Here is a 16,999-nt window from a genome sequence, read left to right as displayed (position 1 = left end):
GAATCTCCACCAATTTTCCCAAATGACCTTTTATTTCTTCCGCGTATACGTGCAGGAGCCTCTCTCACTCTCTCTCTCTCTCTCTTTCTCTCGTCCCTTTGCATTTTTCTCGCCCCGATTCGCGATTTTATATCTCTGTGATGAAGCAATTTCTTACGATTGTCTCTACTACTCATTCCTGTGACAGAGATGCATAATCCGCTGCCGGTCCAAAAGGAATTAAATAACGGGGTAAAAAAGGAATAAGATGAAATTCTTCTCGATACGAATCTCCCGCATGCGGAGTTGGAATTGTGGCCGGTATTAGAAGCAATTATCCCCGAGTCATGGAGATTGATAGCAGAGTATAATATAGCACATGCCACAACGAGAGAACTTGGGGTTGCTGTGCATTGGACGGAATAAAAATAGACAAGTGGGAGGAGTGGGTACCCGTGTCTATGTGTGTATGCATGCACGTATGCGGTATACGTATGTGCAACGGAGAAAGATAAAGAGAAGAAAGAAAGAGTTGTCGGTGGGTTGGAAAACGAGATTAAAAGCGAAAGGAAGACGTCGCTCGCGTCCTCAGCAATGGGCGCCCCAGGCGAGACGTGCCATGACGTCTTTTTCAAACGCCTGCCTGGATTCTCAAGCTCTCTTGTTTCTCTCCTTCATCACTGGACCTTCTCAATCCTCCATCTCCCTTTCTCGAACCTCTCGCTTTATTTCTCTCTCACACTTTAAGGAAAGATTGAGCTCGTGTGGCGGCAGCTGTAGCGGCGGCATAAACGTTGATGTTTTCTCACGGGTTCTGCTGCTTCTTTGCTTTTCAACCCTTTCAACGTGATTGGTATACCTACGCCATAAGACACGTACGCAAGTCCCGCGAGATCACTACAAGTAACACAACACTAGGGAGTAGAGTCGTAATAACAATAACACTTTCATGGAGGAACGAGGCTTTTCATTCGTGACCGTGTATCCGTATGGATGCAGCGACCCACGTCTTCAACGGTCCTCCACGGCTGATGTCTAAGCCGATGTCTTCGTAGTGACAGGTTTGTAGGTGTACCGAGATGTACGACGACGTAACGTAGCGTAACTACGCAGACGTGTAGAAACTAAGTTTGCACGGGACGGGAAAAAACGAAGAATAAGAAGAGGAAAAACTCCACGAGCCTATAGAATGTCATCTAGAATGAAGCTGAAACCGGCTTTAAGCTCTCTTGGAAGGGACAATAAGCTACGTATGTACTCGAGAACTCGAGTATATATGATGAGGAACAGGCAAAGATCCAGAGATTCTCCAAATCATGGACCATCGACAATTTCCTTGGCTCCTTCCTCTCTATCATCTTATCACCACAAGATTCTCATACTTGCCTGCTCTCGCATGCAGCTCAACGACCTCGTAACTTTCGTTGGAATAGTAGTTAGTCCATAACTGCACGATGAACAAGAAGGACGATGCAAGACGAACGAAGCGTCAACGAACTGACCAAGACCTTGGCCCTTGTTCGCCCCAATGAGAATCATACCCAATGAACGAACCAAGAGAAAGAAGATAAAGCAACGCTTCGCTTATTCTCTCCTCTTCCCTGTCGCCGATTGCAATTTGCCGATACGATTCTACGCGCCGCGTGGCCTCTCTCTTTCTCTTCTCTCTCAACAACCACTGCGCGCGGTGTCCGAGACTTAGATGAGCGCAAAAGGAGATCGCTCTTAGCTCAGTACACCTATATGCTTTCCACCAAAGCACTCCTCGATATCTCCAAGACCTTTTCTAGTCCGGGTTAAGGCTGCTAGGTCGTGTCCAACACACTTTCCTCTCTATCCTGTATCTATATGCAACTCCCATTGGCTAGGTGCCGAAGAGATTAATCTTTATTTAACTCCGAGTCCGTGCGGCTCAGATCACACTCGAATGATTATCTCTCGGCGTAACGAAACGCGAGGATCAAACTCACCAGGTATGAACTGCTTTTTGCTTTTTTATTCACGAAGTCCCTCTCGAAGTGATTTCTTATTCGTTATAACAACGTTGCAATTCAACATGCTGTGGAGTTTTTTTTAATTCGAAGCGGGATCATTCGTTCTTTCGACTCACTCGAACCCAATTGTTGTGCCGAAAAAATCCGAAGAAAAAATATCGTTTTTTCGTTAAGGAGTTTATCAGAAAAATTGTAATCAACCCGGTTGACCAGTGCAATAAATAAACTGTCAAAATTCGTGATACGAAATTGAGCAAATGGGACCTCGATACTAGTGGACACGGAGTATTATTACTCTGCATCGAAACTCCAAGACCCATGCAAGGATGCTTGCCCGATGACAGTGCTCAGGAAAATTAGTAATCATTGAGGCTCTTATACATAAAATGGGCGTTTGGCAATGAAAATCGTTTCAAGGACGGAGCAAACTGTTCACCGGAGCTTTAGGATTCACGACAGCTTATCGTGGATCAGTATAGGAATCAGTGCACCAAGATAATAAATCCCGACGAGTGTTATTACACTCCATTAAACGAAACTCGTCCGGTATAAAAACGATTCTTTAAATATATAGTCCATTCTGCTGATGCATAACCAACGTAGTTTTATTAAACGTTGGGTTAATTGACTTTAGATCGATAAAAGTGGCTGTTAAGAAAGGCGATTACAAATTGCCAATCGCTGTTAGTTTAATCCAGATGGCGTCATAAACCAGCCTCTATGGGGACCCTTGAATTCGCGTTGTGTACGAGGAGAAAAACAAACAGGGAAGAGTCAATGCGAATACGGGATGGGGATACATCGATTGTGGAATATAACGAACAAGCTAAAGCATAAATGAAGAAAATAAAGCAGTAATCCAGACAATTTACGAAGAAGACTATATTTATTATTTAATTATAACGAGGATCACAAATGAAATATACCCGCGTACATGAGAACCGGTAAGAGAGGGCATATAAATAATAAGTAAAGCAATATTAATGTACGAGTGAAGAGAATGAGGAAGTTGGCTGCGGTACGAGGGCGTTACCCGAGCGAAGGATGAAAAGTAAAACGAGAGCGAAAGTGTGTGGAGATTGACGAGATTCTTTCGTTACATATACGATACAGTGAGAAAGGAAGAGCCGAAGAGGAATTCCCTGAGGGTAGGAAAAAAGCTCCCGGCGGTTCGAAAGAGGCCGGCGAGAGTGCCTCATCTCGATTATTAATATTCATCGACGCGTCTGTATCATTCTGTTTCATCGTCCGATTTGGAAGTTACGTCGCGAAGAGATATCGATACGAGAGCTGGCCAGCATCAGGGGCAGCAGCACATATACGTAGGTACATACGTTACAAGTGACTTCACACGGAACGCTCGTTCCCGCGTTACGAGAAGAGCTATGCGGTGAATGATAGAAAAAGAGAGAAAAGGGAGGAGAGTCGATGCCAATAAACGAGAGGGATAGGAAACTCGGCGGCAATCTCTTCGAACACTTCTCGAATAAAGTATGGCGAGCGTCACTTCATGCTGCTCTTGTGGCCAACGGTGTGCGTGCGTGTGTGTGTGTGCTTCTTTGCAGGATAGTGCAGTGCTCGCTCATGTAACCAGCAGCTCGGCGTAACTACAAGTCGGTGAATCTTGACACGATCGCAATAATTAATATTCACCGAAGCTTAAGTGTGCTTGCGCGTACGTGTGACATGTTGATGAGAACGAGGACGAGCTTGTGTGTGCGTGAGAATCCTTCCTTTTTTGTGGTTCTCTCTCTCTCTCTCTCTCTCCCTTGAGAAAGACGGTATATAAATCCGGGTAGTCAAGGCATTGGTTAAGGGCTCTCTTTCCCTTTCTCCGCCTTCCCCTCATCGCGCTGTCCCTCCGTCTCTATCTCTCTGAGAGTTAGTTCAGCATAGCGATATATCTGGAGCCTAATGGGCGAGAGAGTGAGCGAGAAGGTAATAACTCGAAGGAAAAGGAGCACACCCCGTTCAGTCTCCCGCTCACTCTCTCCCTTCTTGGTTGTGTCGTGACCAAGACAATTTCCGGGCACACGGGAGAGAGATCGGCTCGCGCGCACACGGCCACCACGAACTCGTTTTTCATATCTACCTCCCATAAATAACGATGGGGGTAAATAAAGAAAGGAAGAAAAATAAAGGGATAAATAAAAGGCTCGAAAAAAGCAGGGATGCGGAGAGAAAAAACGGACGAACCAGGGGAAAAAGGAGAGGAAGTTAAGTCCCGAAGAAGGAGACCCTCTTCTACTTAGACTCGCGAAGCGCAATATGCTTCGGGACGACATCGAAGCAGGGGACGAAGTGAGAGACTAAATAATCATCCACCTTGATAATGATGATGATGATGATGATGATGATGAGTCAACGATCACGGAAAGCGCAAATATAAAACGAGGCACTTTTGTAAAAATAATTAAATCTCATGCTCCTGGACAAACTTGACCACTTTCTCTCTCTCTCTCTCTCTCCATTCCTCTACTGGTTTATGGTTATCTTGTGTGCAGATATGATTCCCGAGGCATCTTTACTCTCATAGAAGATCGTATGTACAAAACCAATAATGCGTAATGCCGGCCTCGCACGTCACAAATTATTATCGCTGTTACGCGGGCCTATATCTAAAGGAACGGATGGGCGGAGGAGGGCGGAGGAGGAGGGGGGGGGGGGGCGGAAAAAAGAAAAAGGGAGAAGACCTCCCAGGATGACGGCAAGGGAAAACATCATAGCTCACGTTTTCACATTAAAAACCAGTCCCTCGTCAGCGAAGCTTTTCTCACTCGGTCATATTATGCTTTATTATACATATATACGCTCACACATGTATTTATGTTTTATGATATGTAGTATTAAAACATATATCGCCTGTAATAACCAGATTTCCGTTGATATTCATGTGATTACGTCGAGACTGGGCAAACACACGCCGCGTCTCCGGTTCACTTATAACGAGGTTAAGAGTCTCTATCAATCTCATGCGCGACTAGACCAATCGCGCGGTTCTGAGTCTTTTTCCGAATGTCATCAACGTTCGCACAAATGGCTCATCGGTTATGGGAGTATTTAATGTGCAAATGAGTCGATGATATCGGAAGCTTCTCGCTGGGGGAAATCAATTAAGGTGGAAATATAAAATGTGCATCTTCAAACTTGCATCATATTATTTTGGTGAGTTTCATCGGGAAGGATAAATATTCCCTCGCGCATAACCAACCACGATGTCGAGCGACTTTTTACGCCGATAACTTTATCCACCAAGTCCGTTCTCCTTACGAGGATTCAGCCAGATTTAACACACCATGAATGCACATCCGGTTGCTCCTTTTCCACTCGCTCCAACTTCGCTCGACCGCAGCAACCTAGTGGAATAGAGAGACCTCTCTGGACACATCTTCTCCGCACATCGGAAGAAGCTCTCTTTAAACACGCTGCCCGCAAGCCGATGACCTTGGCTAGGAGCAAAGGAAGCGAACAATTGAGAAGAAAGAGGGCATAACGAGGACCTGCTGCCAGGATGCTAGAATTTATGCGCGAAGCTCCGGCTATCGGGGATTTGAAGTACCGAGACGAATCCAGGGGGAAACTTCCCGTAAGAGCACAATATCAATGCCCAGGGAGAAGCTGGACAGGCTTCGAACTTCATTTTGCTGTGCACTAACGACGTGCTTTCCGTCTTCGAAGTTACTGCGATCTTCGAAGCACACGCGGAGTTTCCGGCTGGGAAGTCCGCAGCCGTACGTGAACTCTGGGACGGCCCGTAAATATAAAATCTTTGTCTCCAATGGTGCGCAGGAAGAGAATCCAAGATCAATATAAAACCTGATTTTGTGAGATCCCCAACTATTTAGCGCTGACACGAAACGCCTTCTCGGGAAATTCGATACGAACTTTTGCGAAGATTCGATACACCGAGCTTGCAGTTCTCACTATTGGTTTTAGGCCCTGGTATGACCGTTTCCGAGGGATCGAGAAATCACCGGTAATCTGGTTACCGAGAGTATAGTTATACCAGTGCTGCATAATACATGAGATTTTATTGGAATGAGTGGAATCCTGTGAAATTGAAGCGAACTACTGGAGAATGTTAAAGCTGTGCCCGCAATCCAAGAATCCTCTCTCATCTTTTCATATCCCTTTCTCGCTCTCTCTCTCTCTCTCTTCCTTTTTCTTTCTTCCTCCTTTCCTCCTCTCTTCTCGTTTCTTTTGCTCCGCGAAACTAGATCGAGATTCGCCGAGAGGTTGGCGTGTGCTAAAGGAGCTCAAAGAGCTTATGGAGGACGAGAAACCGAAGCGCAGGAAGACGTTTTACACGCGCGTTCTCCTTTTCTCTTTCTCTCCTTCTGGCTCTCTCTCTCTCTCTCTCTCTCTCGGCAAGATGCGCATTCCTGGTCAAACCGCATCCCGTCCTACGGCACACAGCTATAACCCCGCTCTTGACGCAGTCGCTGAAGAGGCCTCTTCTTGCGCTACCGACGCCGCCACCGCTCATACCGCAACGTTGCACTTTTTCTCTCTCTCCCTCTCCCCCTTTTTCTGCTCCTTGCTCCGCTCCTGCTCCGCAGATGCCCCTCGCTTTCTAGACGATCGTTTTGCACCCTTTCGATGTTCTGTTTGGCCTCGCTGCTTACACAGTTACGCGTCCATTCTTTCCGATACCCAAGGAATATATCTGCCTCTCTGATAACGCTCGCAACTGTGCCGCAGATCTTTACAGACCGCCGGACAGTAATCATAATTTCTGTACTTTTTCCGAGTCTGTTTTTTTCACTGTGCTGCGATATTTAGTGTCAGTATTGCGAGTGCATGCGACTACGCGATTGATTGTACGATATCAAGGACTCTTGTTAACAGCGGATCTGAAAACGCACGTGGGCTTTTTTCCTGTCTCTTTCCAAAACGTTCGTGTTTTGTTAGAATCCGCTTAAATAAAATCTGGCCCCTGTGCAGCTCGGAGAAATGACCTGAGGAAGGGACACTTCTCTAAAACGATGCTTTCCAACAGAGCAGAAACATCAACGATAACGAAAAACCTCGTTGCGTCTGCGCATCCGCGGGAACTCATCCAAGAAATTGATGATTCCTAATGATTCTTAGGGTTGAGGTAACATAACGCTGTTGGTAATATCATTCTCGCGTTCCTCCCGGAATCCGTGATAAATTGTCAGCGAATTACAGCTAATGGTAGCGAAGACTCGAGTTACACGCCGAGTGCTACACGTCCGAATAGAAGTTGCACAACCGCAGCGCCCAGCAGCGGCAACGCCGCCCGTCTCGTCCCTAAAGCGAGTGCGCGACCGAGAGACATGAAAATGGAGAAAGAGACGATAAAGACTAATGCGAAAGAAGTACTGGTTCGATGTTATGGAAGGCCCGCATTTCCCTGAGAAGAGCCTCAGGTTTTACCCACGTGTGGACAAGCCAACCCACACGCGCCCGTACAACCGACTCCCATAACTCTGTACACAAATACATTTTCTACGATCGTTTGCCAAGAGGAACGACTATATTTCTTGATCATTTCATTGAAGCCAACACCCTCCTGTTCACGGGGCCAGCTCTTCATTTCTCGCTCTACAGTTATCTTATCTACGAAAAGCTTTTCCGCTACATTCGATCGAAAAATAAACGAGAATAAAAAGCCACAGAGACAAAAAGTCGAGTCCAAATCGACTCGACCGAGGGAACATAAAAACTCTTGAATTCGCGCAATAATCTTGAGGGATAACCGTTCCATACACGTACGTTGAGGCGGCTATCGTTATGATTCAGTTCTCATACGTCTCGTCCGGCCATTCTTCTCCGCAGTATACCTACATAATCTTATAATACACCCAGCAGTAAAACAAGAAGAATGAAAAGAGGAGAAAGAGGAGAAAGAGGAGGATGAGGAGGAAGAAGAAGAGGAAGAAGAGGATGCTGCAGGGTCTCTGGTGTAAGGGAACACACGCGGTAAGCCGTAGCGTTAAACCACGACCTAGACCAATCTCGGAGGAAGCCCACGCGAAGAAAGAGCAAGCGAAAGAAAGAGGGAGGAAGGGTGAATGTATACGTGTGCATAAAAGAGCGGCGCGAGGGAGTAGCCGTGCATAACGCATTCCCCGTCGTGATGCAGGTAGGGCGAGGCGCTGCCGAGAGGAATAGGGAAGAAGGGCGTCGAGGGAGCCTCTCTTTCTCTCCGCAGCATTTTCTCCTGTGCACAAGAGCGCAGAGGACAAAGATGGGAGAACATTGCTGAGGATGTTGCGAGAAGGACAAGGACTGGCGAAGCAAACGTAAGAGGACTCGAAGAAAGATGGCAAAAGACGGAGAAGCCTGACCGGGAAGGCCGCGCACGGGCATACGATCCGTTGCTGCAAGAGCAGGGGGGTGCGTGGGTCACAATGCCCTCGGGCAGCGCATCGTGTGCCTCTTTTTTCTTCCTCCCTCTCTCTCTCTCTCTCTCTCTCATCTGCGAGAGAAAGACTGAGCGAGGTAGCGCGCGCGACTCGTTATGGAAAGCACACACAGGATATTGTTGCTCGTATGGATGGAAGAACTCTCTCGTAGAAAAGCGGCCTTTGCCTCTATCTCTCTCTCTCTCTCTCTCTCTCTCTCTCTCTCTCTCTCTCTCTCTCTCTCTCTCGTTCTCTTGCTGGCCAGCCCGTACTATATGCAGATGATTCCGCGATATGGACTATCCATCCTGAGTCATTTGAGAGAGTTTATGCGCCGTTTGCTGCATCGCTTATACGCATAGTTCTCCTTTCCTTCGATGTACAGAGAGCGAACCGCTGCCACGCGCGAATACCCACATCGAGCCCCTCTCTCCTTCGTACTCTTATTACAACCCGTATCAAAAGTCGCCTCAATTTAATCCATCGTTTTTTGCCCTTTTCTGCGACACTGCTGCAGACTCTGCCTTGTCGCACAAGCGAACCCGACTTTATGAATGAGGACTAAGAAAAAGCCAGCTTACAGCTTCGAGCAGAGGAGGAGTCGCAATACCGGCAAGGAAAAGGGTTGCAAAAACTTACCCCCCGGCTACGCCCGATCTTTCTGCCGTGATATTGCGCCACCCACGTGGCCACGCTCTCCCCGCGCCCCTCTCGGCCCATCGTGCCTTTGCCTTTTCTACTTCCCCACGTTTTCGTATGTTCCAACGATCCACTTTTTTTAATACTCTGCTCAAGGAACTTTCGGCGGAGCTAATCGTATATGGAAATCGTAGGAACGTAAGCGGACGACGATGCTCTTCAATTCTTTGAGTAAATAGCCTGGAATTTGAACTGAATGGCATGTGTCTTTTTGAATTTTGTTCCATTCGAGATTTCATTTCGATGGACTATTGCGCTTTACTCTTGTCATGTCACCTGCTCTCACGATTCCCGTTTATCTTTCGTCTTCCAGGAGGATTACAGCCAGCGTCGACGTCTCTCGACCCCAAGCGGAAGCCCCAGCCCTCCTAGGCCCGCCCGCCTCTCCCGCTCTACGGGAACACTCACCCGTGACGAGGAACCCTTTTGCGATTTGAAGAACACCCTTACCAGAGATAATCAGAGCCAGGAGGCTGAAAGAAAGGGATGGTTCAAATCGTTATCACGAAAGAACAAAACAAGTGCCAAGGTAGAACCATCACAATCATTCCCTTTTTAACCTCCTCTTTGTGTAACGGGAAATCAACTTTTTGTACTACAGTCAAGTGGAAACGTTTCAAAAGTCTGCTCAACAAATTTTTCAAAGTTATTCCAAATATCGTAGCATAATTATTCGAAATTTTGTTCGACTCCGCGGAATGAAGTTTCTACTGTAGACGTGATCATCGTTTAGAAAAGATTTGAACGCGTCATCGTCCAAATATGATAGTCCTCCAGTCGGTGCTGGTGACTTTCATCAGATATCCTTGTAGCGGTCCTTTTGCGGACCAGTTTCGAGATTCTGTGGGCAAGCAGACCCACGCATTTCTCTCGGTCTCTTTCCCTCCTTCCCTCCCGACGCAACGCTCCCGATTTTTTTGCTCTTTTATTTTTTATCACACGCGTACACTTGTCCTTCTCGTCATCATGTTGGCACTGTTGAACTCACGTAGGTAAGCGCAACGGTACTTTTCCCCGAAATTCACGTGAGTGCCTCTCGACAAGCGCGGGTCTCGTTTGCACAAGGTTACTTAAAACTTTAAATAACGATGACAACAAGAGACCAATACTCGAAGTAATTTAGTGACTTGAATGAAAATCATTCCCAGACAAACTTAATAAGTTGCAAGAAACTCGTTTTTCATGATCGCACAGCCAGAAGAGCACCGGAAAAAAAATCAACTCGCTTGACAGTCTGACAATTTGGTCGAAAAATTCCGGAATTTCGGTGAATCGTCGTTGAAAAATTTGACCAATCGATGACGATTTGTGAATGAGTTTAAAGAACGTACCGTACGTCAGAAATCTCTGGTGAATATCTTTCCTCAAAGTAAAATGTAAACAGCTTCACTGGGGGTCTCTTGGGGCTCGTTCCCATGCACTTAAACGATCATGATCGCGTTGGTTCTTGTACGTGGACTCAGCGAGAGAAATATACGCGTCTGATATACATATACGGAGGGACAAAAGAATGCCTAGAGCTCGTCTTGGAAATTGGTGATTTTTTCTTCGTTCCTTGGTCTACGAAAAAAGAAAAATTTCGATAAAGCATGACGATAAGAGCGGATCGAGTCATGCACGTACCTCTCACATCCCTGATGTTATTACCAGCCAGCAATGTGTCTTCGCTATTTATATATACAAACGATTCACCTCGGTACAGATATACATCGGGGTATGACGTATACAAGTATAAAACAGCAATGGCGGGCACATTCATCAGTCAGTGGAACAGATCTTAGCTCTTTCTCTCTGTCGGAGGAGGCTTCGCGAAAAAAGGCTTGGGCTCCGAGGGGTGCAGAAGGGGCGCCCGGTGAGCCATTAGGGCCACTACCAACCACCAATTACCAGTTTGATTAAATGCTTAACTAACTCCGCGCGCGCTCTGTGGTTTAATTTAATCGGGAGATTAAGTGCCCGTTCCTCCTGCTCCAAGCCCGTTCCCCCGGCTCTTCGGAGGAGCCCAACTATAAAACGCTATTACACTTTGAGAGTGTAAAAATATATTTATGTAGACGAAACAGAAATGGGAGAAGCAGGAACGCTTCGGGGATGCTTCGGCGGGCTCTCGGTTCCGAAGGCTTCGAACGCGTACGGAAAATAGCGTTAAAGACGCGACCTTTCGTCGCGTGGCCACTTGTTGTAAAGCCGATTAACGGAAAGCTCTGGAAAACGGCCTGTGAAAATGAGCCATTATTTCTCACGCTTCCCGACCAGACTCGACTTCGAAGGCTTGCTTCTTCCCACCACGGAGATCGCCGATCTGCCTGAAATCGTTTGAAATATTGATAAGCCAATGAAAAGTAAGAGATTCTGCGAATTCGTACGTTTACTTTGTTGCTCGGTGAGTACAGCCCTCGGTGGAAGATGATCTATGGATGAGGCAAAACATGGATATCGGTGGGGTCATAGTCATGACTCATGAAGACGCCGCCGACGCCGCACAGTACCCGACGCGCCACACGCTCTCCTTCCAGTCATTATTTTTCGATTCGCACACATCCACCTTTGTATCTTGGGCTAGTAACTCCCTCGTAGTATGTGTTATACACAACGAGAAGTATAGAGCTATCCCGTGGAGTGATCGTGAAACAGCATCGTCTCTCTCTCTCTCTTTCTTTCTTCTTCGTTTCTCTCTTTTTGGTTTTCCCTCTCGCTCCCATTTTATCCCTCTTCTGTCCCTCCTTTAAACAACATACACACACACACACATGTTTGAAGGAGCGAGGCATAGGCATTAATCCAACATCCCCAGGGCAGAGCTGGGATCCTCGGCATTCTTTTTGTTTGTCCCTTGAAGAACAACGAGCTGCCTTACATCGGATTAACTGGACCGCAAGCGATCAACTCTTTCCAATGTGTCTACATACGTATACGTGTAAATATAGACGGACAATAACACATGTGAATGTTCTTATCTGTGTGGATGTATAAAGTATATAATATTATTTTATGTATACGTATGTACACACTCTTTATAGAGATAATGGACTCGCGTTCTGCTCGCGCGAACGCCTACCGGGAACGCGAAATTTGCTGTAATGTTCTCGCCAGCACGATAATTTTAGACTCGCATCATCCTTTTTTATTGTACTCCTTGCCTCCCTTCCTCTCGTTGCCTCTCGCTATCTTTTTGGTCTTTCGATATTTTCAACTGCTTTCTGCTCGTTGTTCTCGAGGCTTTATTTTTACTTCGTATTTGCAGAGAGATGTGACATGCATCTCGCGAATCCCACTTCGATGGGGATTCATTGTGAAGAACTTTATCTGCAAAGTGGCCCTCGCTAATTATATTTTAATGAGGACTTGTATTGTGGAGTCGACCTTCTGATTTTTCCTCTTTGACGCTTACAGCCCGTCGATAAAAAACCGAGAATCCCTGAGAGCGAAATCTTGACTACTGGCACCGAAGACGAAGAAGCTTCCTCGGCACCCGAACGCGTCTCCGTTCAGAAAAATCTACGATTCTTCGGCGACACCGACCAAGAGTCTTTCTCCTCCAATCGGGAACGCAGGTCAATATCGAAGTGCTAGAACATTTTTTTATTCAAAATTAAAAATTTTATCCGAATTGTGGAGAATAATACTTTAATTGCTGTTAAAAAAAAGTCCACTACCAGAGCATTCGAAGCTCATTCCTGACAAGTTCATTTTCAAGGAATAAAATTCAATTTCTATTATCAAATGAAAATCATTGCGGCTCTCTAATCACCGTCGTTTATGCTTAATGAATTCTTACTCTTATCCCCGCAGGAGCAAACGTTCCGATGATCATGCAAGCGCCAGGTGTGACGTAACCATCTCCTCGAGCCGACAAAATTTGAGCGTACCAACGCCACCAAGGAAACCACCGAGGCTCGCCGAAAGTGCATTGTCCTCGGGTGAAAGTACCACCGGCGATAGCAGCCAGCAGAGTCAGAATTCTCAGAGATCTCAACGATCGGTTGTTTATTTACACGCTGCTACAGGTGTGCATGCATTTTTTGAACCAAAATCGTGCTAAGAGGGGAATAATGGGTTCACCTCCTCAAATTGGTTCTTCGTCATACAGAATTTCAACATCCCTGACGAAGATTCTGGCAACGAGAAAGAAAAAATATTTGTAGAGACTTTGTATAATTATTGCTGTTATTGACATTCCCATTCATTCCTTCTGAAGGAATATCGTCATTTCTTCAAAAACTCACACAGTGTCCCACAACGAGGTGACAACGAGGAGCTTCCACATTCGATTTTTTTTTTTTTAATTCTGTTTTAACCCTTTCGGTGGCATTGGCGTCAGATCAATTTGTGCATTTTGGATCCACCATTTTGAATTTTTGCATTTTGAGTGCAGATTCGTAATCAGCGACCTCAAAAACCCCCGGCTACCAATCTTTCAGCATTTTGGGCACTTGGCGTGAAAAATGTCTTGCCATCGAAGGGGTTAATGATTTTTTGTCTTTTTTTTCTTCTCCTTGGATCAAAGATCGATTTTAGAGTTTTAGGCTGATACAAACGGTGAAATCGGAAGATAAAATCATCGCTATAGCTTCATTCGTTGCGCCATGCTAATTAATTTCGATTGCAAAGGTTTTATAGCGCTTACGAAATCGACCCCTTAAATTTGAAATACATACTTCTTCTTTTATGTCCCTCTTTCAACCCTTTCACTTATTTTTCTATACTCAATGGAACTGATAATCGTTTTGTTTTTTCTGGATTGTTCCATTTTTTAAACGTCGTTAAATTCTTGCTGATTTCATGTGGAAATATTGGACAAGAATCGTCATGAACATTGATTTCTATTGTAAGTTAAAAGAATTTTTGTTTTGTGAATAAATTTGTTGTTTCGTTTGCAAGTTGGTGAAATACCTGGACCTAACGAGAGACGACGCGCGGCGTCTCGAGACGAGTTGAATCGACCCCTTCAGTCCCACACGAAAACGGTCTCGAGGAGCGTAAGCGTTCTCGCACCCTGGAAGCCACGGCATTACCGCGAGCCATTCGAGATCAATTATGATCAACAGCAGCATCATCAAAAACCACCAACAACCATGAAACGCAGACAACGAAGTCGCGAGACTCTCAGCAGACGTGGCAAGGAACCACGACGCAGCAAAGACAATCTTTCGAAAACCGGTAATTTCCCACTTTGCTTGTCCTGCAAAAATTTCATTTTCTTAAAAAAATCTAGTCTTCAGAGATAATCAAAACGAAAAATCAACGTTTGCCTTTTCTTTGGAAAAATCGTTGTGAAAATACAAACACTCACGTGTTTCTGCCTGAACTGGTCACTCGTTTAATGGGAAATTAAAGTTTGAGTGAAACTTGAAAATCAAAATCAATCGAACCACAAAAAACGTCCCGGAATTCATCGCGATATCTTCATCTTTTCTTAAACCGCGGCAATCTGAAATTCGACGAAAAAAAGTCTTAAATTATCCAATATTTCATATCACCGCGAGTCGGTAAAAAAGGACGGTACAAAGATTCGGTGGCAGTGTTTCGAAAAGGATTTCGGTGGACTAAGAAAATTGAGTTGGATTCGTGCCAACCCCTCAATTCGTTGTGATCAAAAGCAAGTGTTGGGTGTCGGCAAAGAAAGAAAAAAATATGAAAAATTGATGAATTTTGAAGATTCTTCAAAAAATCTACAAATCAAGTTAAACTGATAAACTGCAAGCCATTTGAGGAGAATTCGAGCACGCATCCAACGAGGTTTTGGTGATCACGTCCCAAAACAGATAAAAAATTACAAGCAAAAACCGGCGGACCTTCTCGATTTTCAACATTTTTTCAAACCGTAAATATAAAAAAGATTAACACAAAAACTACTTTCTAAAAGATTAATGCGGCGTTTGTTTTCAGGTACGATCAATCGAAGTACTTTGAAGTCGAAGGACAAGCAAAAAGTGGACAGAACCGTATCGACGGAGTCGTTGGCCTCGAAAAGTCGGAACGGGAATTCGCGGGTCGAGCTGAGTCGTTCGACGTCGGTACCGAGGGATCCGAACAAGAGTGCCGGATGGTTCAAGATCAAGAGCAAAAAATCCCGAGCTTAGTGGGAGCGCCATTTGATCAATGCTAGTCTTGAGTTTCATATAAACAATTGCGTATGCTTTTTCTCAATAACGATTACGTAATAAAGAAAAATAAAAATCAACAGAATTGAAATAAAGAAGCACACGATCGTTCGTCAATGTTTCGTGACGATTACGTATTTTTTTACATTTAAAATACGTTCGAGCGTGCATCGAAAATGTAAATGGCCACAAATGTATATGACGATAATGATTAATTAATCTACTAATCGAAGGTACCTCTCCAACATTCAAACTTTCGCAATGGAAGCTCAGCTCGTTTGTGAGCAATGTAGAATATCGAATTATTTTCGATTAAGTTCATCTTCGAGCTTACCCGCGAACGTTTTCCACACCGTTAATCACTGAAAAAGAGATAAAACACGAGTAAATTATACACACGTATAGTACACACGTTTGTATGAAAAAGTGTAATTGTTAGGATGATTAATTGGATGTTTACTTTCCACTTCGATCGACCATATCCAGCAAATGAGGAGAATATTCTTGAAATCAAATTTTTGTCCATTCATTAGGGCGAACTCGAACCGCTTTCTGTTTATTTTCCCATAGAACGGAGCTAGAGAGAAGATATTGTTGCCAAAAGAAATTCAAATATATGAAAAAAAAAATTGCAAAATAGTAATTAAACATTTTTTCCATGCCTCGGTGTTATTGGAAGTCAAAAACGAGAATTTATGCAAAATTTATAGCTCAATAAACAATTTAGAGTGAATTTAAGTCTGTAACTGCAAGACCCTCGAGTTCGGTGGTTCGAATCAAAAGAAAGAAATCTGAAGAATTGATCATCCTAATAATGATGGTATATTTAGATGAATAAATATAAATATATTTTGATGTATATTAAAAAATGTAATTAAACTATATCCGTACATGCTGCTACATTTTTTGTTCAATATTAAAAATCAAATGCATTGCCATTCCCATGATTTCTGAAAGAAAGAACAAATCTATGAGTATAAATATGTATATACGTGAGTTATATACGAAAAAGGGGTAAAGAGGATAATAAAAATTCATTTCCGTAAGGGAATAAAATAATTGCATTGGATTATGATTAACAACGTGAAATCAAGGGCGTTACAAACGCGCCAAATAATGCATCGTTGATAGAAAGATGTGAATTATCAAAATTCTTTCAGAGCTTGAAATAAAGCAGAAATCCTTTGATGTTTCTAAATGTGAAGGCATGGAAAAAAGCTTTTGTTTTTTCTCATCTTCGATCGTTAACACTTTAACGCAGCGTTCTCTCTGCCAGATTTATAATCGATAAATTTTTGCCGTGTTTGATGAGAATGCCATTTTTTTATTATATAAACGCGGTAATGAATCGTCCATCAGTGAAGAGACCGCCCAAGAATTCACGAGTGAATAACGACGCAACGACTTGGAAAAAGTAACTAGCATCGATCATTGTCACCGATTATTATTATTATTAATATTTTTTAATGTGATTATGTAAACGGCGACTAAAAAATTGAAGAAAAAACAAAAACGTGAATTGGTGAGCGAAGGAAATAAACGCCCGATCCAGAAACCATTGCTTAGAATAACCGTGAATCATCGTGCCATCCTCCAATTCCTTCTTTCCCCAAAACCAAGAAAAGCAAAAAATAAGAGCAAAAAATGAATAAATCTTAACTGCGCAAATTAACGATACTTCCTAAGCAATCAAAATCTTCTATAGACTCAAAACAAAACATGTCTTTGAATATTCCCTAAAAATAATTCTGCTTTCTTTTCGTTTTTTCCTCGTAATTATGTAAATATCGACAACATACTTAAAGGCATCAGTCAACACTGTCGTGACAGTGTTTATCTCGAATGAAAAGAA

General features: G+C 44.0%; 1 protein-coding gene and 1 long non-coding RNA gene across 9 annotated transcripts in view; one reads left to right on the top strand and one right to left on the bottom strand.

Moving 5' to 3' along the window:
- Positions 1–12,962, bottom strand: part of LOC122412679 (uncharacterized) — an 86,030-nt gene extending 73,068 nt beyond the window's left edge. Inside the window, exons 1-6 of one of the 4 annotated variants that reach the window (XR_006261419.1) lie at positions 12,822–12,962; positions 11,410–12,612; positions 10,667–11,349; positions 10,375–10,603; positions 9,320–9,516; positions 8,984–9,235 (exon numbers count right to left, since the gene is read on the bottom strand). This is a non-coding gene — a long non-coding RNA (uncharacterized lncRNA). Of the gene's footprint in view, positions 1–4,741; positions 9,236–9,319; positions 9,517–10,374; positions 10,604–10,666; positions 11,350–11,409; positions 12,613–12,821 lie in introns of those variants that run through there. The other 3 variants (XR_006261418.1, XR_006261420.1, XR_006261421.1) reach the window with 3 other exon arrangements.
- blo (bloated) overlaps positions 1–16,702 on the top strand; it is a 104,762-nt gene extending 88,060 nt beyond the window's left edge. For 4 of the 5 annotated variants that reach the window (XM_043422417.1, XM_043422415.1, XM_043422416.1 and 1 more), the window contains exons 4-8: positions 9,357–9,572; positions 12,437–12,597; positions 12,836–13,050; positions 13,925–14,203; positions 14,933–16,702. In XM_043422417.1, the coding sequence (XP_043278352.1) occupies positions 9,357–9,572; positions 12,437–12,597; positions 12,836–13,050; positions 13,925–14,203; positions 14,933–15,126 (1,065 nt within the window). In that variant the 3' untranslated portion in view covers positions 15,127–16,702. The remainder of the gene's footprint in view (positions 1–9,356; positions 9,573–12,436; positions 12,598–12,835; positions 13,051–13,924; positions 14,204–14,932) is intronic. The other variant, XM_043422419.1, reaches the window with a different exon arrangement.
- Positions 16,703–16,999: the final 297 nt, after the last annotated feature.

This window comes from Venturia canescens, chromosome 6, assembly GCF_019457755.1.
Source record: "Venturia canescens isolate UGA chromosome 6, ASM1945775v1, whole genome shotgun sequence".
In the NCBI taxonomy this organism is placed as follows: Eukaryota; Metazoa; Arthropoda; class Insecta; order Hymenoptera; family Ichneumonidae; genus Venturia; species Venturia canescens.
The sequence above is the reverse complement of the archived record's forward strand: the minus strand, read 5'-3'. Positions and strand labels throughout refer to the sequence as shown.